This window comes from Neomonachus schauinslandi, chromosome 1 (genome assembly GCF_002201575.2).
Source record: "Neomonachus schauinslandi chromosome 1, ASM220157v2, whole genome shotgun sequence".
Classification (NCBI taxonomy): domain Eukaryota; kingdom Metazoa; phylum Chordata; class Mammalia; order Carnivora; family Phocidae; genus Neomonachus; species Neomonachus schauinslandi.
In genome coordinates this window covers 71,930,292-71,952,598 of record NC_058403.1, presented here as the reverse complement: position 1 = coordinate 71,952,598, position 22,307 = coordinate 71,930,292, and the positions used below count along the sequence as shown (strand labels likewise).

Below are 22,307 nucleotides of genomic sequence, written 5' to 3'. Positions count from 1 at the left end.
TCAGGACCTGAGCCGGGAGCCCGACGCGGGGCTCGATCCCAGGACCCTGGGATCATGACCTGAGCCGAAGGCAGACACCCAACCGACTGAGCCACCCAAGCTCAGGGGACCTCACTTCTAACCACTCATCTACACTGTCCTCAAAAGGTGCGGAATGAGACCCACCTTGTGGCCTGTCCGGAGTCTATAAACAGGATGTCTGGCTGGAAAAGGGGCAGCTGAGGCTGAACAGAGAGGGAGGGGTGGGAGGTGGGGCTTGAATTTAAAGTTGGTGAGTTCAGGCTTTATCCAGGATCCCACTGGAATCCCAGTGGTGATGCGGGAAAGTGACTTTGATGGAAGTTTTGTGAAGACGGAGTCTTTTTAGAGCCCAGTATATTGCTGATGCTCACTGCCCCAGCTCCAGGGGTTCGTAGTGAGAGAGTCTCTAACATCCTTGACAAGGTTATAGCATTTGGGAGGGCTACATCTTACCGTTTGGCATTCATTTCCACTCCTTCCCAAAAAGCTTGGCAAATAACCAATTTGTAATTGTAAAGTAAAAACGGGGGAGTATTTGTTTTCCTCTTGTGGTGTTTTACACTCCCAGCTACAGCCCCCTGTTCCCAACTTCACAGAAAACAAAGAAATCGAAATTAAACATTAACCAGGATCATTGAGAATGTCAATGAAATGACAAGGCCGGGTGTGAGGAGAGAGAGGCCTGGGCCTCTCTGGTGGATTGTTCAAAGAGGCCAGGGACCTGGGGGTGGGCCCCATCTGCAGGGGATTGGGAGGCCAGCTGATTCCAGCCAGCGCTCTCCACTGCCACCAACAAACATTTGCTGAATTCCCGTCTGAGGGCTGGCCACGGCCCTAGGTCCCTGGGATGACCAAGGATGCCACATCACGCAGGAGAAGGGCTCTTAAGGAGGTACCCCCGGGGACCATGGAAGGCAGAATGGGGACTAATGTGTGTCACCCCAGAGGAGGCATCATCCGCGGCAGGTCTTCAAGAATCAATAGGTTTCGTAGTAAGAAAGAAAGGGTAGTCCAGGCAGAGACAGGTGGACAAAGGGTGGGGGGCAGTGTTTGGGAAGCGACTAATCTGGTGTGGCGTGTCAGGGAGATGGCCAGGGCTGGAAGGCAGCTTGGGTCAGATCGGAAAGCCTAGCTCTAAAGGGCAGGCTTGGCTGGGAAGGTTCTGGGGCCTCGTCCGAAGCCTCTGGGCCACTGTGGGGAGGGTGGGCTGGCGGGGGGCCATGGTGGGAGGCTGCTGGACTCATCCGGGCCAGGAATGATCGGGACTTGCCCCGGGCTGCACCATGGGGAGGGACGGGCTCAGGAGGCATTCCAGAAACACAGTCCTCTGACCCAGTGACTAAACTGGATGGGGGGAGGCGATGTCGGGGCCTGAACACCCTGACGTGGCGTCATCCTCTGAGAAAGGGATGCATCAGTCAGCGGTCCGGTGGGTAGCAGGAAGCACGTTAGCACTTCAGACGGAGGGAGTTTAATACAGAGGGTCGGCTGCATAGCTTTATAAAAGCTAAGAAGCTGAACGGGATGCTGAGGCAGCACAGAGGTTAGCGATGGCAAGAAGCCACCAGCATCCTCTAGGGCAGCAGGACAAAAAAGGGAGGCAGTGTATCTAGAGCCGGGAGCCGGGAGCTGCCCGGCCCCGCACAAAGCCCTGCAGGCCTGTGCAGGTGGAGGGGAGGCCGTGGAGGGGAGGCCGTGGAGGGGGCCCAGCGCAGGGCCAGGGGAAGAAATGCTCTGGCTTCGGTCCCCCCCCCCCCCCCCCCCCTGCCCCCGCTACTGGCCAAGCCTGGTTGAAAGCCCAGAGACCCAGGCACCTGGGAAATGCCCCCCAGCACAGACAGCGGGCGGAGAAGGCTGGGGCACCATGTGAAAGCAACAGGCCAGTGTTCATACGGGGCAGAAGAGAGCAGGCAGCTGAGGAGGCATGGTGAGTCCGCCCCAGGACGCGGGAAGCATGAGGCACCCGCCTGGAAGAAGAGGCAGCTGGCCGTGAAGACACGGGCCGGGATGGGGAAGGGTCGGCTTGGCTCTGTCGGAGCCTCTCCCAGCTGAGCCGGAAGCTGATGGTGCCTGAGCCACAGTGTCCAGAGCTGAGCCTCAGGGGTGTGGCAGGGCGAGGTGGGACCAGGAGGCTCAGCCATCTCCCAGGCCCCCCGCTCAGGGGAACAGGACGGGGCTGCCCTGGGGAGGCCGCTCCACTCCCAATCGGGAGAATCGAAACCACATAGAAGCACTTTGTGAACAGTGATGCTCTATCCACTCTAGGAAGAACAAGGATGCCATGCAGATGCCAGGCCCAGGCAGGGCTCGGCGATGCCCCTGAGGCCTTTGGGACGAGGGCTGGGTTGAGTCTGATAGGCTCCTGGGGCCCCGTGGGATTACCTACACCTGCAGAGAGCCCGGTGCCACGGGCCTGCTGCTGACAACTGTCCTCGAAGGCTAGTTCCGGGTGAGTTTTAGCTGCCTGGCCACCTCTCTGGCCTTTTAGGACAGGCCCCCATATTCTAAATGAGAAGGCAGAGTGGCAGGCCCTAAATACGGCCAGACTGTCCCGTCCCTGCGAGGCTTCGGCCTGTGACCCCATCACTGGCAGCAGGGAGGCGACCGAGCAGAGAGTAGGTACCCTCAACACCACGGAAGCGGGGGGCTCTGCAGATGGGAGCCAGGCTGCGAGCGCACCAGGGAGAGACAGGAGAGATGAGGCCGTGGGACAGCACAGCGCGCGGCTACATGTGTGTGTCTGCACCAGGGCCAGCGCTCTCAGAACCGCCTGCAGACGGGGACGGTTGACGTCCGTAACTGACAAAGTAAACTGCACTTTTTGTCTTGTTTTGTTTTGTTTTGTTTTGCTAGACAGTGAACCTAAGTGTTGAAACACTGACCTCAAATGTCACCTCCACCCACTTTCACACGAGTCCCCCGGATGGGGACTTACTGAGCCCTGCTCACAGGTAGGTCTGGTCCATCCCGAAGGCCTGCCCTCGGGAGCCCTGCGCTGGAGCACACACACGCTGTCCCAGCGCAGCGTAACGCACCATGTCCCCAGCCCTGCCACTCACCTGGGATGACCGGGGACAGAGGGCAGAGCAGAGGACCCTGAAGGGGGCCTTCCCGCGGCAGGCACTGGCCCAAGCACGTGTCCCCCAGACAAAGTTCAAACTCTTCCTTTCCTGATACAGTGGGAGGTGACTTCTACAGCCCCTCCCCTTAGAGCCCCACTCACGGCCACTGGCGACTGTGGGGTCTGAGCTGGCTCCACAGAACGCAGGGCAGGAAGGGATCTTTGAGGGCCTCTTGCGTTGCAGGCCTTGCCCGGGTCCCTGACATGGTGCACAGTATCCTCTGGGCACTTTCTCCTGAGCGAGGGGCCATAGCTTTCTCCTGGTTGTGACAGGAACAGGCGGACCCAGGGGGTCATGAGCTCCAGGTTAAGCCCTCCACTGGGCAGCCCCATCCCCTGCCATCCCCGTCTCCCACGACTGGTTCCAGCACACGGAATTGCTTTGGTTGCCCAAAGTGTCCACGTTTCTTCAGCACCCTGGTGCTTAGGGGTGCTACCTCTCCACCTGGAACCCCTCTCCTCCCCGGCTTGCCACACAGCTTAGTTTCCGCAGCCTTTAAGACTCAGAGCAAGCATCGCCATGCCCCCACCTCCGTCCCATACAGCACGGCAGACAGTACTTCCCAAAGATGGCCACTCCCGTGCACTTATCGCATCCCGCAGGACCTCCTGGCAGTGTGCCGGACTCTGCTCCCTCGGAGGGAGGGTCTCATGCCCTCGCCTTGGATCTGGGTGCATCTGCTGACTACCCTGACCAATGGGGTGTAGGGACAGTGAGGCGTTGTGACTTCCAAGGCTAGGTCAGAAAAGGTCAGCCCTTCCACTTGATTCTCACTCGTATTCATGTTCATTCTCTGGCTCTGTCTCTCCCAACACCTGCCCTTGGACCCCAGCCCCCATGCTCAGGAAGCCTGGAGCCCACAGTTGGGGCCCCATGACGGCGCCCAGACGAACTGTTCCCGCCGTGCCTGTCTGCGAGCCGACCCACAGAAACCCAGGGAGAGCAAACGATCACTGCTGGTGGAAACCACTACGTCGGAGGGTGATGTGCTGCGCGGCAATTGACAAAAACCCTGGTCTGGAGTCCGTGACGCCCGGGCCTCTCTCTGCCCGCGCGCTCCATCGCCGAGTCGGCCCGGTGGGCTGACGGCGCCTGGCCCCACCAGACCGCGAGCTCCTGGGGCCAAGCCGCCAGCCATTTCACGATACAGACCTCCCCAGGAACGGTTTGCAATTTGGGGAGCATTTGCTCCTGCCTCATTTCACCTGATTTCCACACTGTCATGGAGACCGACTCAGCAGGAATGACGAGGCCCATTTTCTAAAAGGAAGTGGTACCTCCAGCACTCCAGCCTGGACTTCTGCCCTCACACCACCGTCTCTCACCCCGTTCTGGCCACTGTCACCCGGGCTGCTCCTAGTCACAGGGGGTGGGGTGGGGTGGGGTTCCTGCCACACGTGCCCCAGGGGGACTGAGTCATCCACAGCTGTCTGCCCAGCCCAGCTCAGCCCTTAGCACCCAGAACATGTCTAGACCTCCTTGACCTGTCAGGTAAATGAAATAGGATTAGACTTGCACTTCTGTTACCAAAAGACAAACACACACACTCACACACGCACGCACACACACGGCAAAACCAAACAAACAAGGAGACAAACAAACCCAAACCTTTGGTGTACGTTCCCCAATTACAAAGAACTGTTTTTGGATTACTTACTGTTCGGGACGGCTTGAGCTCCCTTGCCCTGTGCCAAAAGTAAGAATCAGTTTAGCTGCCCTAGGTCTAGTTCACAAATGTCTGCTTCTGTAAATATTTAGGGGGTACAGCCATGGGTCCTGCGTGCACACATGCACACACACATTTCTCTGGATAAAGAGGTCTCCGGGTTAGGATGTGTTCTGGAATCCTTCCTTCCACACCTACCGGGTCTGGTCACTGTCTGTGAGGCTGACATTCCTCCAGTTGAGGGATGAGTCGGCGGAAGGCTACAGGTGGTGCACCAGCCGGGTCAGGTTCCTGGGAGCTGTCAGCCTGGTTTCGGACGCCCCAGCTAGGCCATACATAACCACAAGGAAAGGGCAGCCGGCTGCCCGGGCCTCCCCGGCAAGGCACCACAGCCCATCAATCTCCTCTATTGACTGCTTGGCATTCAGGCTTCCGCCGCCACCCGACCCCGGCCCCGAGCATTCCTGGGGGCGCAGCGTCCCTTCCCAGGCACGGACTGGCTCAGCCGGGAGCACACGGCTTTGAGCCGGCCCCGTGTCCTGCCCATCTACTTCATGGGTGCCGGAGACAGGCGGGAAGGCTCTCATCACTCAAAACGCCACACTTTCCAAGATGCGCTCCAGAAAGCAGACCTACAGCCCCCTCCACGCCCACATGGTGGATCTGGTCCTGGTGGATCCTCCACCACAAACGACCCCACGCAGCGATCCCAGCTACCCTGCACCTGTAACAGCTGCTCCCTCCACGGAGGAAGCTGGTCTCTGTGCTCCATGCTCTGTGGGTGGGCAAAAGCCAGATGATACTGTAGCTCAACTGTTTATCCTCCTTTTGTCCTGGCCTCAAGTGGCAATCACCTTTTTATTCTTTTATTTGTAACTTTTGTTCTTTTTTTTTTTTAAGATTTTTTATTTACTTATTTGAGAGAGAGAGAATGAGAGACAGAGAGCACGAGAGGGAAGAGGGCAGAGGGAGAAGCAGACCCCCTGCTGAGCGGGGAGCCCGATGCGGGACTCGATCCCGGGACTCCAGGATCATGACCTGAGCTGAAGGCAGTCACTTAACCAACGGAGCCACCCAGGCGCCCCTGTACCTTTTGTTCTTAAACCCGGGTTTGCCTCAACTACCTCAACACCCTAAACATATCCACCTAAAATCACATACCCAGCCCGACTTCCTCTCTGTCTCTCTGTCTCTCCCTCTCCTGAGCGCTTATGATTGAATTTGCCTAAGTAAAATGCTCAGATGATTCTATCCTCCCACCAAATAAAACAAAGTCGGCTGTCTCACCAACAGCCTTATAATAGAATTTTCATCACATACCTCTACAAAAAATAAGATGGTATATGATTGCTGAGAAGTGTACCCTCTGTCGGTGCATACACGCCCTAATGCTAAGCCTCTGTGACCACCCAACTTGTGAGGGTAGAAGTGGGATGGGGGGTGCTTAGAGAGTCAAACCCCCTCACTCATATATGGGAAACCAAGGCCCTTAAAGTTACAGGGTTGGATAGAGGACCCATGTCTCCTAGGGTCTAGTGCCCTTGGGGGCAGGAACGGCCCAAGCCAGTTTTTCCTAGAGTTCTGGTAAAGCCACACCCTTAGGCTAGTGCCGGGCTCAGAGTAAAGACTAACTGTAGAACACGGGCAACACACTCCTCCAGACCCCCAGCATCCCCTTTTCTTATTCTGTGTGCCCTTGCTCAGCCTCTGGGTGTTTTCATTCCTCACCCGAGCACCTGTGACTCTGGAGTGCTGTCCCCAGGCTACTGGGGCTGCTTTGCCTCCTGAGGAGCAGCAGGGATGCAGGGGACTGGCCCTTAGCAGTGGCTGCTGATGAGGCATGTAAAGCCCAGCTCCTTGCCTTGAGTTGGGACAAAGTGAGAAACAATTTACACTCCAGAGCTTTCCTGCTGGACCAGGCGGGGGCTGGTTCTCCCCCTGAAATCACATGCTGCCTGGCTTCCTGTCCCCGTCCTGCTTCTCCCACTCCCTCACCAGTTTCTCCTGGGATCACTTCCTTTTAAGAAATCACCTACATCTCGGGGCACCTGGGTAACTGGGTCAGTTAAGTGTCCGACTCTTCATTTCGGCTCAGGTCATGATCTCAGGGTTGTGAGATCGAGCCCCGTGTCGGGCTCCATGCTGGGCATGAAGCCTGCTTAAGATGCTCTCTCTCCATCTCCCTCTGCTCCCCCAACCCCTCTAGTAAATAAATAAATAAATAAATAAATAAATAAATAAACAAACAAACAAAACTACATCTGGACCCTCATCTCAAGGTCTGCTTTTTTTTTTAAATTTTTTTGAAGTTTTATTTTTATTTTTTTTAATTAACACATAATGTATTATTGGTTTCAGAGGTACAGGGCTGTGATTCATCAGTCTTCTATAATACCCAGTGCTCATCACAATATCGAGGTCTGCTTCTGGGGACCCTGACCTAAGACACCGGGAAACATTTGTGGAGTGAATGAAGGGATCGTACCCTAATACCAGCCCAAGAGAGGGGTAAATGTGGCTAGAAGATAATGTCACACTAGACAAGCAGCCCTGGCCGAAAGAGCGGGCCAGGAGAGCTGCTTTAATTGCGTGTCCTGAGGGCTGAAGCCCGGATTAAGTAAAGCCCCCCAGTGCCTCCAGTGACAGCAGCTCACGGAGGGTACCGCACCCCCAGCACCCCCATGGGCGTATCCATAAGCATGGGTTCTTCCGACATTCCCAGAGCCCTGTCGAATGACCATTCTGGGTTGGCTCATACTCGCCCTACTGATAACTGAGGACCCGGCCTACTATTGATTAAAACCTCTAACGTCACCCCCTTAAGAATTTACAGCTGCTGCCCACAGAGGGTGCCGGCAGCAGGTGCCTTCCGCCCGCCTCACACCTGGCTTTCCCTGTCTCTCTGCCCCTGGGCCTTCCCCAGCCCCACTTCCAGACATAGGGGGTGAATGGAAGCTGGCGGTAGGAGGGGGCAGGTCAGGGCAGCTCTGGGACATTCAGGCAGTCCTTACGGAACCGAGCCCCGTGGGCAACAGCACCTTCCACAGAACATCCTCGTGTTGGCGTCTCCTCCTTCTTTCTCATGGCGCTGCCTCCTGGGATTACCTCCCAATTAAACCACATCCAAGTCCTCGCCCCCAGCTCTGCTTTCATGAGCATGCAAACTAAGACCCTGTTATACAGCATGTCCACTTTTTCCGGGCAGCTCAGGGTCATCGTTTTCTACCTCGGCTCATTATTTACCTGCTCTGTGCTGGACTAACGTGTTGCCTCGGGAGCTTTGGAGGAGCCTTCCACTGAACAGCCCAGGCTGCTCTTCTTTGGGAGTTTCTGTCTGATTTTGTCGTGTTTCCATCTCTTTCTTTGTTGCTAGCAAGTCTCCAGCAGGACCACCACCCTCCTCCCAATCTGCGATTTTTGCCTTTAATCTACTCCAGTCTGGAAACCATATGATCAAACTTGATAGCTTTGTGTCTAACATAAAAGTGAACTGAGTCTGAGCAGAGGAATGTTCCTCTGAGCAATGCATGAGCTTTCATCTAAGGCACTGGAAACTTCTTTTCACTGCTTGGGAGATGTTTTTAGTTTTTCCTGGTTTAGAGCTCTAACTCGGGGAGGGTAGAAGTTGGGTAGTAAAATTTTGCATGAATGACTTCTTATATTTCAATTTAAATATGGGATGTGTTTGTGAGCCAATGCAGTGGGTCTAATAATACTTATTGCAAATGCCCTAAGGCTTTTGATTTGTCATTTATTAGGATATGCCAATTTCATAGATCCAATTTTTAAGACTCCAGGAGACTTCGAGAGTTTGCCAGCTTCACAGATGTCAAAACAATATCATACACCAAAGAATAGTGGTTGACACACAGATTTGAGAGCAAAAATAGAATCAGTCCAGGGATTGAATACAAATCTCCCCATCCAGCCTCCAAGTCTAATTCAGAGGCCCCTTTTCTTCTCCCGAGAAGTCCCATGTCCCCTCTCCTGGGTGGGAAGAGAGGTGTGCTCATCAGCTGTGGCCAAGGAGTCTGGCTGCTCCCACAAGTCTGGGAGTTTAGACTGTGGCTGGGCCCTCCCCCCAGTGCCCATCATCCCCCAGGCCAGGTGAGCAGCCCTAGGGAGGGACGGGGCAGGACGTGGGACCCTCCACACACCCAATCGAAGAGCATGTGTGCGCTCAAAGCTTTCAGCACCTGCTTACCCGATGAAGATTCAGAGGCTCGGAGTCACAGAGCAAAGTCGAGGCAGAACTGATGCCGCAAATCAGATGTCCTAATCTTTTATTTCCCTCCAAGCCCAACTTGAACCTCTGTTCCCATTTACAAAGCCTCTCAGGTAAAGTGGAAGTGACAGGTGCTCTCACCTGGCAAGGGAAGGGGAAACATGGGCAGGGAGCCAGGACCACCACCTCCACCTCATAAGGAAAGAAGTGCCGAGAAATCACCTCAATCAGTGAAGACAGTGATGGTTCATTTCATGTGTCCCCTTGACTGGGCTAGGGGGTGCCCAGGTAGCTGGTAAAACATGACTTCTGGGTATGTCCTTGAGGGTGTTTCCAGAGGAGATGAGCATTCGAACCAGTAGACTGAGCAGGGAAGATCCCCCTTCACCAGGGTGGGTGGGCATCATCCAATAGAATAGAACAAAAAGTTGGAAGAAGCGAGAATGTGCTCCCTTTGCTTAAGCTGGGACATCCGTCTTCTGCCCTTGGACATCAGAGGTGCTGGTTCTCCAACCTTCGGACTCTGAATTACACCACGGACTTTCCTGCTTCTCAGCTTGCAGGTGGCAGATTGTGGGACTTCTCAGGTGTGTGGGGGGAGGGTCCTACTGGGTTCTGTTTCTCTAGAGACCCTGACATCCAACTTTTGCTCCTTCCATTACCTTGGAACAGTGGATTTCATCACTGACAGATCCAACACCCCTGTTCTAGCAAATGATTTTTTTTTAAGATTTTATTTATTTATTTGCCAGAAAGAGAGAGAGGGAGAGTACAAGCAGGGGGAGCGGCAGACAGAGGGAGAAGCAGGCTCCCTGCTAAGCAAGGAGCCCGATGTGGGACTCGATCCCAGGACCCCGAGATCATGACCCAAGCCGAAGGCAGACGCCCAACCATCTGAGCCACCCAGGCGCCCCATAGCAAATGATTCTTAACAGCCCCTTCAGTCTCCTGAAATAAATTTCACAGATAGTATAATCAGATCTCACAGAGAATTTAAAAATTAAATGTTCTAACTATAATAAATTAAAAATAAAAGGTAGTTTATGATAAAATAATATTTATCGCCATGTGAAAATGCTTGGTTTCGACCTCACCAGAGATCTGATGAAATCGTCAGAGGCTTTCACCTACTAGATAATGAGGAAAGGAGGAATTTAAGAGAAGCTGCTTTCTGTTTATATTTGAGTTTTTGAAATAAGGGTTAAGGGGCGGGGGGGGGGGGTCGTGCAGGGATATTTTCCAAAATGCTGAACAACTCTGATAAAATTGCAAAGAAGGCAAAGCACAGTCTTGCCAGCAGGTCATGCTAAGTTGCGGTCCTGGAAAACTGAAAGTGTCCAAGCTAGAAGGACAACTTTGGGTTCTCCTGTGTCACAGTGGCAGGCTGAGCTCACTGCAGCATTTCACACAGCAGTGCCTGGAGGCCCGCTTGCGAGTCATGGGCGACGCCTGACAACTCACTGTCGTGCAGGGCTGTCCCACGGTGCAGGACGCGCAGCATCCCCGGGACGGACTAGCACGCGCCAGGAGGTGGCGGTGCCGCCCTGGAACCTCAGGCCCCCGCCGGCCGCCCCACGGGCGCGGGCACCCAGCGGCCTGGCACTTGCCCAGAGCCGCAGGAGACAGAAGCCTTGGCAGCTCTCTCCGCCTGCCCGGGAGCGGCCCCCGCGCCACCGAGTCAATGTGCTCTGCTGTCCCTTCGCGGGGGGGGCGGGTTGGGACTTCCAGCGAGAAAAGCGCCGCGCGCCGTCAGGGGAGCCGTCCCTCCAGCGTGCCACAAGGGGGCGCCCTGGGCCGCCGAATCGGCCCGTTTGCAGGTTTCGGAAATGTTGAACCGTCTGCAGATGCAGAAGTGGGGGCGAGTTGAAAACACAGTGCGAGAAAGAATTCTTTGATAGGCTTACATTGTGCTAAATTGTCTGATTTTTGGAAGCGCTGGCAGCTCTCCAATATCCACGGTAGGTACTGAACTGTTTTGTCAATGGCATTTCCAATCCTCCCAAATGATACAATTTTCATATATAAAGAGCAACTTTAATATCCTCCCAGAAACACCGATGATAACACCAGTGCAGTGGCCAAGCAGTTGGTCAGTTCTTGCTTCCTGCTGGCCACACCCACCGCGCTTCTCTAGAAATAATAATAATAGATAACATTTCTGAGAACCCATGTGTCATTGTTACATGAATGCACGCATTTTCCCTTCACCAACAGTACTGTGAAGTGGGCACCACCATGCCCGTGATCAACGGTATGCATGAGGAAACTGAGGCACAAAGAGCTACAGTACCAGGCCCAAGTTACTGCTGGCAAGTTAGTTACCACTGCTGGTAAATGGCAGGAAACCACCGGACTGCAGAACATGCAGGACATCAGGGCAAGGAGCCCCCGCACCTGTTGGAAGGAGGTACTTTGGGATGCCTTAGCAATCCTTATGCTGCAAGAAAACAAGCCAGAGTGCATCCAGCTTGTTTCTTCAAAATCTCCTGAGGGCATGAGGGTGGTAAAATAAAAAACACCAACAAGAAAAAAGAAACCCTACGAAATCTTTTTATATGCAGTTTTGTGGCTCATTTCATTCATGAATTCATCCAGAGCACTACAGCAGGTGGGTCGGACCATTCCCTCCACTGCCCTGGGTCTAGCTACAAATGGCTATGAGACCCAGCACGGGACAAGATAGAGCCCAAGTTTTCAACCTTGGCTCAGCATTAGCGTCCCTGCAGGAGTTAAAGATAAAACTGCTATCTGGGTCTGCCCCAGGCCGATTGAATCAGAATCTCAGGAAGTAGGGCCCACCCAGGTACCTGTTGTTACGGTTTGCTTCACCTTCCCAGTGATTCTGAGGTTTGATCGGCATCAAGAACCAAACTCCTGGGATGCCTGGGTGGCTCAGCCAGTTAAGCATCTGCCTTCCGCTCAGGTCATAATCTCAGGGTCCTGGGATGGAGCCCAGGGTCGGGCTCCCTGCTCAGTGGGAAGCCTGCTTCTCTCTCTCTCTCTCTGTCTGCTTGCGCTTTCTCTCTCTCTCAAATCTCTTTTTAAATCTTAAAAAAAAAAAAAAAGAAAGAAAAGTAAAGAACAAAACTCCTTTTTATATAGCTGAGGAAAGGCCCGGAGAGGAGCCATGATTTGCCAGAGGCAGAATGTTAAGGAAGGGGGGAGTCAAGTATCCTGATTTCTATCCCAGAACCCATCAAAAGACTGGGCCACCTCCAGAAGGAGACAGGTAGCAGGAGGTGAGGACTCCTGGGGTGTGGGGCACACTCAGAGTCTCTTCTCTGCTGCCCTCAGTCTGAGCCGGAGGACTGCTCAGCACCTCCTGCTTCCCCTCAAGACCCTGTGGCCCCCTCAGAGGTCAGGACTTCTACCACCGCAGACGCCGGTTCCCCAACGTTCACCAGGTGGTTCGGTCGCCAGATAAATACCCAGGTAAACTTGGGTTTCAGATAAACTACACACAGTTTTGTGCTATAAGGATGTCCCATGCAACATGTATATGTTGATCTGCAAAATCTGGCCATGCTACTAGAAAGAGCATAGTGACTCTGGTCTCGCTGAGCCAACTGGAAAGGGAGGACAAGCAGCTTGCCCGGATGACAAAGCCCCTGGCCGTCAGCCAGGGCTCTTTCCCCAGTGTCATTCAGCACAGAGAGAAATGACTGTATTTCAATGTAATGAAGAGTTAGAGTTTGGGGGAGAATATAATTAAGAGAAATGTCTCCTCGATGATCTTGTTCCTTTATCTCCGGCAGTAGGGGCACGACTATTCGGACCGTGAGCTGTAGTTCAGACCAGCATTCACTGGGTAGAGGCTTGTGACGCTCCTGGATGTGCTGGGGCAGCGACGCCCTCCCCAGACAGCGCGCATCACCCCCAGAGGGAAGCAAGCAGCCTAAAGCAGCCGGCCTTTGGCCGGGGTCAGGAGAACACAAGCCTGGACCCTCAGACACTCGGGACCGCGGCCTCCCAGAGGTGGTACAGTTCCCCAACCTCGGAGGACCGATTAAGAGTATTAATCCAGGGGCACCTGGGTGGCTCAGTCAGTTAAGCATCTGCCTTCGGCTCAGGTCATGATCCCAGGGTCCTGGGATGGAGCCTCACAGCGGGCTCCCTGCTCAGCAGGGGAGTCTGCTTCTCCCTCTGCCTCTGCCCCTCCCCCCTCATCTCGTGCTCTCTCTCTCAAATGAATAAATAAAATCTTTTTTAAAAAGATTATTAATCCATAATGCTTCTGGGAATTGAACCCAATGAATTTGGGAGTCTGTTCCTTTGGCGAATCTGGTCAACTACCTTCCATCACCTTAGAATTTGTGGTGATTTTGATTTGAGCCTCGGGAAGCACGTTTTTTAAAAGGGCATCCCTGGACACAATGGGGGAGTTGCACTTCCTTGTCTGAAGCTGACATCACGCTCCTGCCTTCCCCCAAGCCTGTCCCTGCCCTTGGTTCTTGGCTTCACTCTCCTCCCCGCCCACCACCAAGACCTGCACCCTTGTCTGATCTCTCCTGCCAGACTGTGAGTGAGTTCCCGGAGGGCCTGCCAGACGTCAGATTCGTGTCTCCCTCCCCAACCCCAGCATTTCACCCAGACCGGTCCACACTGCAGGCAGGAGAACCAGGTAGGAGGCTGCACACGGTCCGGTCCAGGGAGACAAAGAGCCTCCCGGGGCTGGGAATGGGAAGGGGGAAATGGATAAAGGGGTGCTCAGAAGTGTTCCTGGATGGGTGGGTCATGACGTTCAAGGGGAAGGAGAGACTGGAGAACACACCCAGCTCCTGGGCTTGGCAATCTGCTGGAGAGGAATCCCGGAGGAACCGGGGATCGGTTTGCCTTACAGATGTTCGAGGCGGAATGATCGAACACGGGGCTGCTGAGCAGGCAGATAGCTCATCACGGAGCCAAAGAAGACCTGAGCCCGAGATGGAGATGCAGGTCATCATGCATCCGACCCCAGGGACACGCATGAGATTCCCCGGGGAGGCCGAACAGGAGGGCACAGGGTGGGGGGGTCCCCAGCATGGAAGGGGCGGCTGGGAGACCGAAGGAGTGGCCGGGCTGTGAGAGAGTGGTGTCCTGCAAACCAGAGGAGAACCATCGCAGGGAGCGAGCGGCCCCAGAGTCAGATGCCATCAGAGAGCGGAGAGCTGAGGAGCCTCCAAGCCCCACTCACTGCCCCTCCCGCCTCCCCACTCAGGGAGCAGCCCTGTTGTCCGTGGCAGGGAGAAGAGGGACTTGGCGTGGGGGGGGAGTCCAAACGGCTGCTGTTTGCCTCCCCAGGCCCCATTCATCCTGGTCTCCCCTGGCGACAGCGCAGGAGGTGGCCCCAAATGACACAAGCACCACCCCCCACGCCAGTCAGACCTCTGCCCCTCATCCTTCTGCTCACCTCTGCTTCTACCCCCTGCTTTGTTTTTCTCTATATCAATTGAAACCAGATTCCCAGGGAGAGAGATCGAAACGGACGTTTGGCCTTCGAGCTGGAAGTCCGAAGAGGACCTGGACTGGTGGTGCCTGAGGCCTGGAACCTCAGGGCACGATGAGAGTGGGGTGGGTATTAGATCATCCGGAAACACCAGGGAGAATGTTCTTTTATTCTCCAGACTGTGGTGCAGCTTTAAGGGCTGCTTGGCAAAGCTCGAGGAGGGCCGAGGTAGGGCCCAGCCTCGGTGATAGTGACAGAAGAGGGGGAGGAGGGTAGAGGCCCCCGAGCCACCTCCTCCACCGGGGGGACTCCGCTCCATCCCTGGCATCTGCACAAGCAAGGCTTCGGCTCTCCCTCTGCCCCCACCTCTGGCCGGGCCGGGCCCGGGAGGCTACCTAGGCAGGCTCCTGGCTCCGCACGCCCCGTGCCTACTGCCCCCCTGGCCAAGCCTCGATAGCCACGGTGAGCCTCACGGAGCCGCAGTGGGACTTCAAGTCCCAGTGCTGGCTGGCGTTGTACGTCAGTCCCGGGGGGCCCGAGCCCGGCTGGGGAGACAGCTGGATGTTCAGCCAGCGACACCGGGCCTGGTCACAGGCGAGCACCACGGTCCCCTCGGGGTTGCTGTAGGTGCACTGGCTCCAGACGGGCCTCTCCTGCGCGGCCAGATCCCAGCTGCCCCCGGGCTCCCTGTCCTCCAGACCCGGGGCCTGGAAGGCCAGGCGGTCGCGGGTGACGGGACACACCAGCTGCTCCTCCTGCAAGGCGGGCAGCAGCTGGCCCTTCAGGTAGGCGGGGCCGGCGCAGTAGGTGTGGATGTTGAAGAGCCGGTCGCTGTACTGTCTCAGCCAGCTGAACAGGTAGGCCAGGTGGCAGTCACACTGCCAGGGGTTGCCGTGCAGGGCCAGGTTGAACAGGTTGTAGTTGGTGTCGAAGATGCCCTCGGGGAGCGTGGTGAGGAGGTTCCGGGAGAGGCTGAGCAGCTCCAGCCTGGACAGGTTCTGGAAGACGGCTGGGTGCAGGGCCGTCAGGTTGTTGCTGCCCAGGTAGAGCTTGACCAGCCCCTCCAGGTCTCTGAAGACGCCGGCCGGGAGATGGGTGAGGGCGTTGTGCGAGAGCATCAGGGAACTGAGGCTGGACAGGTTGGCAAAGGCGCCCTCGCTGACAGCCACCAGCCGGTTGTAGGACAGAGACAGGCCCACCAGGCCTGGGGTAGGGGCGAAGAGGCCGGCGGGCAGCCCCCGCAGCGCGTTCCCCTGCAGGTTCAGGAAGGTCAGGTTGCCCAGGGAGGAGAAGACGGAGCCGGGCAGATGGCGGATGGCATTGCGCTGCAGCCACAGCTCCTCCAGCTGGAAGAGCCCTGAGAACACTCCGGGGGGCAGCTCCGAGATCAGGTTGCTGTCCAGGAAGAGCTCCCGCAGGCTGCCCAGTTTGCCGAACACGCCCTGGGGCAGGCCAGAGAGCGCGTTGTTGCTCAGCCTCAGGGTCTGCAGGCTGCCCAGGGGGTCGAACAGCTCCTCGGGCAACTGGGCAAGCAGGTTCTGAGCAAGGTTGAGGGTCTTCAGACCTCCCAGAGGCCGGAAGAGCCTCCCAGACAGGCTCCGGAGCCGGTTGCCCTGCAGCTGGAGAGACTCCAGGACGTCCATCTGGTGGAAGAGGCCCTCAGGCAGAGCCTCCAGCATGTTGAAGTTGAGGGTGAGCTTGCCCAGCGAGCTCAGGTTGGAGAAGGTGTCGGTGCTGAGGTTGGAAAAGGTGCCGCCAGTGATCTCCAGGTCCTCCAGCCTGGGCAGCCCCCCGAAGGCGTCGGGCCCTAAGTGGTGGAGCTGGGTGTTGAGGAAGACCACCTTGGTGAGGTTGGGGCTGCCGCTGAAGGCCCTGGCTCCCACCGTGGTGAGCGAGGTCTCTACGAAGATGATGCCTGTGGCGTGGGGCGGGATGTCCGGCGGGATGGCGGCCAGCCCCTCATCGGAGCAGAACACCTCCTGGGTGAAGCAGTCACAGCCCGCAGGGCAGGGCCGGGCAGGCCTGGCCAGCAGCAGGAGGCCGGCCCAGCGCAGCCAGGCCCCGGGCAGCATCTCCTGACCCCAGCAGGAAGAGAGAACAGAGGTGACGCCTTTCTCGAGGGCAGTGAGGCACAGGGGCCAGCGCCCGGTGGGGGGGGGGGGGAGGGGCAGTCAGGAGACGGGGATTAACTCTTTCAGGGAGGCTCCCCGTTGGGACAGTATGTGTTTTCAGTGGTTGTTTTCAGACTGCCTCGCGGCAGCCTTGCAAGATCCATGAGACCCGGGTTCAGACCGCCTGACAGGGTGTCACGTGGCCTGTCCATAGCCACCTGGCAGGTTAGTGGCAGGACCAAGACCCAGGTCTCCTGGACTTCCCGTGTGCTTTCCAGGTGGGGAGAAAGGGTGGAAGTGAGATAAAAAGGCATGGAAGAGAGGGAAAGGAGGAGACCATGGGTATTATGGAATTTTTAAGGTAATGTGTAAAATCTGGGTAGGTTTTTAGTGTGCGGGGAATTTTTAACCCATAACTCTTCCTGGGTTTCCAAATCTCAGCACATTGCAGAGCCTAATGATGAGGAGACTCGACCATCTGCTCTTGTACATCCACTGGGGGTGAGAGCAGCTGCAGGGACAAGATGGGCTCTTTTTTTTTTTTAAGATTTTATTTATTTATTTGACACAGAGAGAGAGAGAGAGAGAGCATAAGCAGGGGGAGTGGGAGAGGGAGAAGCAGGCTCCTGCTGAGCAAGGAGCCCGAATGCGGGGCTCGATCCCAGGATCCTGGGATCATGACCTGAGCCGAAGGCAGACACCCAAAGGACTGAGCCACCCAGGCGCCCCGATAAGACGGGCTCTTATCTTGAATGAGTCGCCTGCTCCTTGCTGCTGCTGTCAAATGCTTTCCCCCTGCCCACCCGCCTCCCCCACCATGTTGGAGCCCACAGAACTTTCCAGCATTGTGTGGACAGGAGGATCCCAGATGCAGGGATTCCACAGACCAGCAGATTTTTGTTTTTTGGGTTTTGTTTTTAAATAAGAAAAGAGAACTGAGTTTTTAGTTAACTAAAAAAAAAATTTTTTAAAGATTTTATTTATTTATTTGACAGAGAGAAACACAGTGAGAGGGAACACAAGCAGGGGGAGTGGGAGAGGGAGAAGCAGGCTCCCCTCTGAGCAGGGAGCCCGATGCGGGGCTCAATCCCAGGACTCTGGGATCATGACCTGAGCTGAAGGCAGACGCTTAACGACTGAGCCACCCAGGCGTCCCTAAAGAAATTGTTTTAAATGCCAGCATCCAACCCCAGGTCACAGGCTGGTGCTGCAGTTCACAGATGTGTCTCATGGCTCAGTCTTTTTTCTATATGAACTACTAGCCAACATGTAAAAATTGAGAAATCTCACATTAAAAAGTCCAGATTTCAGGATGATTTAGGAGCAGTGGGCTCACTTTCCCGCATGACAAGACCAGTTGGAATTGGGGCTTAGTTGCCCCATGGGGGTGTGCACCTCCCAGGCCGCCATAGCCCCACCTGTCATTTACAGGGCCTGTAGCAGGGCAGGTTCCATGAGTTCAAATACTGGCTCCACCACATTTTAGCTCATTCTAGCTATGTGACCTTAGGCGTGTTACTTAACCCGGCTGAGCTTCACTTTCCTTATCTGTAAAACAGGGATAGTGTCTACCAGGTCAGGGTAATTGTGAGGCTTGAATGAGAAAACATAGCCAAAGTTTTAGGTCAGTGTCTGATGTAGAGTGAGAAATTAATAAATTATGTTAATTATTGTTAAAGGTTGTAAGCCACCATCATAACAGAAAGGTTATTTGAACACCAAAAAAGTAGGAAGAACAGAATGCCCTATAGATAGAATACATTTGGCTTTACCAGGAATAGACAGACAGGAAGAAAGGAAGGAAGGAAGGGAGGGAGGGAGGGAGGGGAGATAGAGAGAGGAAGAAAGAAAAGAGAGTGGGGAGAAGAAAGAAAGGAAGACAGAAAGAAAAAACCCTTGAACAACATAATCTTAATTTTTCTCAGTTATCTGCCCCTAGTAAGCACTGACAATCAGCTCCGCGTTGGGGTGTCTTGGCCCCAAACTCTTTTTGCTGGCCGCCTCTCTGCTGCCCTCTGTTGGCTGCCTCCTCCCTCCCAAGGTTCCACTTCAGGCCAAAGGGCTCCCCATAAGCAAACACAGCGCTTGCAAAATCTCCCTGTTCCCTCCTCCCATTCAGACACTCAATAGTCCAATTTTTCCAGGAATTTTTCTGCCTAATCAATAGAGAAGGGACCACTTCCGCCACAGAAAGTGCATGCCTCCCTCTGTCACTTGCATGGGTGCTGAGTATGCCCCCAGAGGTGGCAGGGGAGGGCTCTTCTAGGAGCTGCACCTGCCTGCCCCTCACAACACCTGAGTCCATAGCCTCTACATACAGCCTCAGAGAATAGAGTCTTGTGCTAAAGCTGAACTCCGTAACCACTTGTCTAGGGAGTTGTAGAACCAGGGGGCACACTCTTGTCTGAGGCTTGTTACAGATAAGAAGAGGGCCCTGGCTGCAGATGGATGAGGTGGCCATTGTCCAGCCCCACCTGCCAGCTGGGCTGCCCCTGGGGATCCCACACAAAACCCCTAGGGATCCTGACAGAAGCCTTCCCTGACCCCAGGAATACGGTGCCTGGTGGTATGCTCCTCGATCTCGGCAGCTAGCATAGTTCCCCGAAATGGTGGCTCTTCGTGGCTGTCCTCATCATGAGAAGATGAGTGTGCTCATCGCTGTGCTCGGCGTCCAGCCCAGTGCTGACCTACCGCGGGCTGGGCTAGGCTTCGTCCAGCTCAAGTCTCCATAGCTGATGCGAGCAGTGTGGGAGACAGAGTTAACCTTTCCACAGCTAGCATGGTTCAAGCCCCAGTGAATGATCACCAGCCAGACCATGAGAGTGAACTCGAATCCTCCTCCTCCAGAGAGTAACAGGGGAGCAATTTTTATTTTAAAGATGCCATAATGCATAACAATGCATAATGTGCCAGTCCCCTTCCTTGCTAACCCCTTTGGTCCTTGGTTCTCAAAGGCAGTTTCCAGAAAAGCTTCCCCTAGAATGGACCTGAGGGCCCTAGAGTGAACATATACAAGGGACCTCACCTACTGTCTGTCCCCACATGCCCAAGGGCATGCACTACTGTGACTTGGTCAACCGAGGGAAGATAGACCTGGGGAGGTGACCCACGCCAGTCCTGGCTCCTGGGTACCTGATTGAAGCATGATTGAAGATGGGGGCGTAGCCTCCGGGCAGATATGTCCCTTTGGTTTTGCAAACTTCTCGCCCCTTGGAGGTGTCAAGGTCGGAAGAGGACCCGAATAGGGCCTCTGAAGTTCAGGAAAGAAAGAGCCCCGGTCTATGGGGTTGGAGGAAACAGGAGATGGTACTCACCGTGAGGGCGTGGAACACTGATCGTTTCCCAACTATCCACTCCCAGCCCAAGACTCGTTCTCACATCACTCTAGAATGGCTAAAAGTTTGTGCTCTGGAGTCAGATAGTAAGGGTACAAATCCTGTCTCTATCCCTCATTAGCTGTGTGGCCTTGGCTGAATTGCTTAACCTCTCTGTGCTTCAATTTCCTTATCTTCAAAACAGCAAGCTTCAATTCTACCTTCCTCACGGGGTTGTTCTGAGGACTGAATGAGAAAATGTGTGGAAAGCTGCAAACCCAGAGCCTGACCCACAGTGAGCGTTTAGCAACAGAGCATTAATGACCCTGATTATTTTGAGTTCGGGCCAGCCCTAACTTTGTTCTAAAGTTGTCACAGAGGTTAGCTCTGGAAAACCTGATGAGATCATCCAACCACCCCATTTATGGACCAGCAAGATGCCTCTCCACAGCACTTTTTCTGGCTCTTTCCTCCCAGCCAAGGGAAGCGGGTAATTGTTTTGCCCTTGGTTTAGAAGAGCACAGATTCTGATGGCTTTGGCTAGGATGCCCTGGATGTGGGCCCCTTTCCCAAGTGCCCTCAAGAGCAGGTCACTGGGGGCTCTGGAGAGGGTAAGTGCCCCAGCCTGGGCACTGTGGAGAGGCAGCCAGAAGATTCCTGCTTCTCATCTGAGAAACCACCTCTGCATTTCTGCAGAGACCAGCACATGCCCACAAAAAATGTTCCATGCTTTCAGCAAGCCAGGGAAGTCTGGCTCTGGTCGGGGCAGGGGGGTGATTGACTGGTTGTAAATGGACTTTTTTCTCTTCTCAAATTGCTTTTGGGTTGATACGTTTCTGTGTGTGCCACAGGCCAGTCTGTCATCCACCACAGAGCCAACCCTCACTCCTTCCAGAGGGTGACAGGAGCCCAGAGCCCCATCAGGGGACTGCTGCTCTACTCGGGGATGGCTCCACTGCAGTCTGCATGGCCAAGGGGCCCCAGCACATCTGAGAGCGGGAAGAGAGGCTTTAGAGGCTCATCTGGAGCCCCTGCTGGCTTCATCCAGGTCCCCCAGGAAGTCCTGCTGCTCCCTGGACCCCGCCTCCTTTCCCAGGCTCCGGCCTCTTCCCCGCCCCCACCCCAGCTGGCTGGTCCTCCCCAACCTGCTGCCCACTGTGTCCCAGGCAGTGAAGTAACCCCTCAGTGCCTGGTTTCTGCATTTGTAAATTAAGAACAATTATGATAGTAACACTACTACCTAAATTACAGCTTTGTTAGAGTTGTGGCAATTAACTGAGATAACTGGCATCGAGTTTGTGATATGGTGGTAGAGTAAAAAATATATATTTAGTCTTTTTCCTGCCTGGCTCTTACCACAGAGCTCCAAAAACCCTTGAAATTTCCTGAGAGTTAATAGAGGGGCATCTTTTGTTATTCATAATAGGACCCTTTCGACTCACTCATTTATATTAATGAAGTGACTCTCGATAGGCTCTTAGATAAGCTTCAGATTATACACAAAATATTTGCAGTGGTTATCTCTGAAAAACAGAATTGTGGGTGACTTTAATTTTTTCCTTTTGCTTTATCAGACATTGTCTACAGTTTCTAAAAAAAATAATAAACAGGTCACGTTTGTAAGAAGGTTGAAAGTCATAAAAATTCAGATAATCATGTAAAACACACAGCCCCATTCCAAACACATAATGCGGGCTTCCTGGACTGCTCTCCTCCCTTGCAATTACATCGCAAAGGCTCAAAAGAGCTTGTCTCCCAGCTGCCTTGGGGGGAGATAGCCAGCATGGTGAAATAAGAGAAGCTGCGGGGCCCTGGGTGGCTCAGTCGGTTAAGCGTCTGCCTTCGGCTCAGGTCATGATCCCCGGGTCCTGGGGTCGATGGAGCCCTGCTTCGGGCTCCATGCTCAGCGGGGAACCTGCTTCTCCCTCTGCCTCTGCCCCTCCCCCTGCTTGTGCACCTGCGCTCTCTCTCTCTCAAATAAATAAATAAAATCTTAAAAAAAAAAAAAAGCTGTGAACTGAGCACTGTCCTTCTCCCAACACTTCCCACAGGGTGCCACCCCAACTCCCGCTTACACGGCCCTTTCTGCTCTAGAATGCCCCCATACCTCCACCCACACCCCAAGCCCGCGCAAGTCACACCTTCCCCAGGAAGCCATCCTTGACTGTGGACGCCCCAGGTCATTCCCACCCTCAGATGAATGCTTGGGTCCTTCTGCTCTAACTTCTGGTCAGTTGCCCCAGTCTGCCTGTGAGCTTCTGGGGCTGGGATGCTGTCTGCAGCATGTCTTACCGGGCCGTGCACCCCAGCACCCGGCCCAGAGCTGAGCGCAGACCAGGTGGGGTGTGCTGAACTAAAGCGAATGTGCCTGTGGCTCTTGGTCACCTGTGTATCACATCTTACGTTCCTCATGCTTAGCGGAG

At 54.7% G+C, this 22,307-nt stretch overlaps 1 protein-coding gene across 1 annotated transcript; it reads right to left on the bottom strand.

Annotated features, from left to right (window-relative positions):
- Positions 1–14,887: 14,887 nt before the first annotated feature.
- Positions 14,888–16,531, bottom strand: CPN2 (carboxypeptidase N subunit 2). Its single transcript, XM_021692645.2, has one exon. It carries the CDS (start codon positions 16,529–16,531, stop codon positions 14,888–14,890), a length of 1,644 nt encoding a protein of 547 aa, XP_021548320.1.
- Between the last annotated feature and the right edge of the window lie 5,776 nt (positions 16,532–22,307).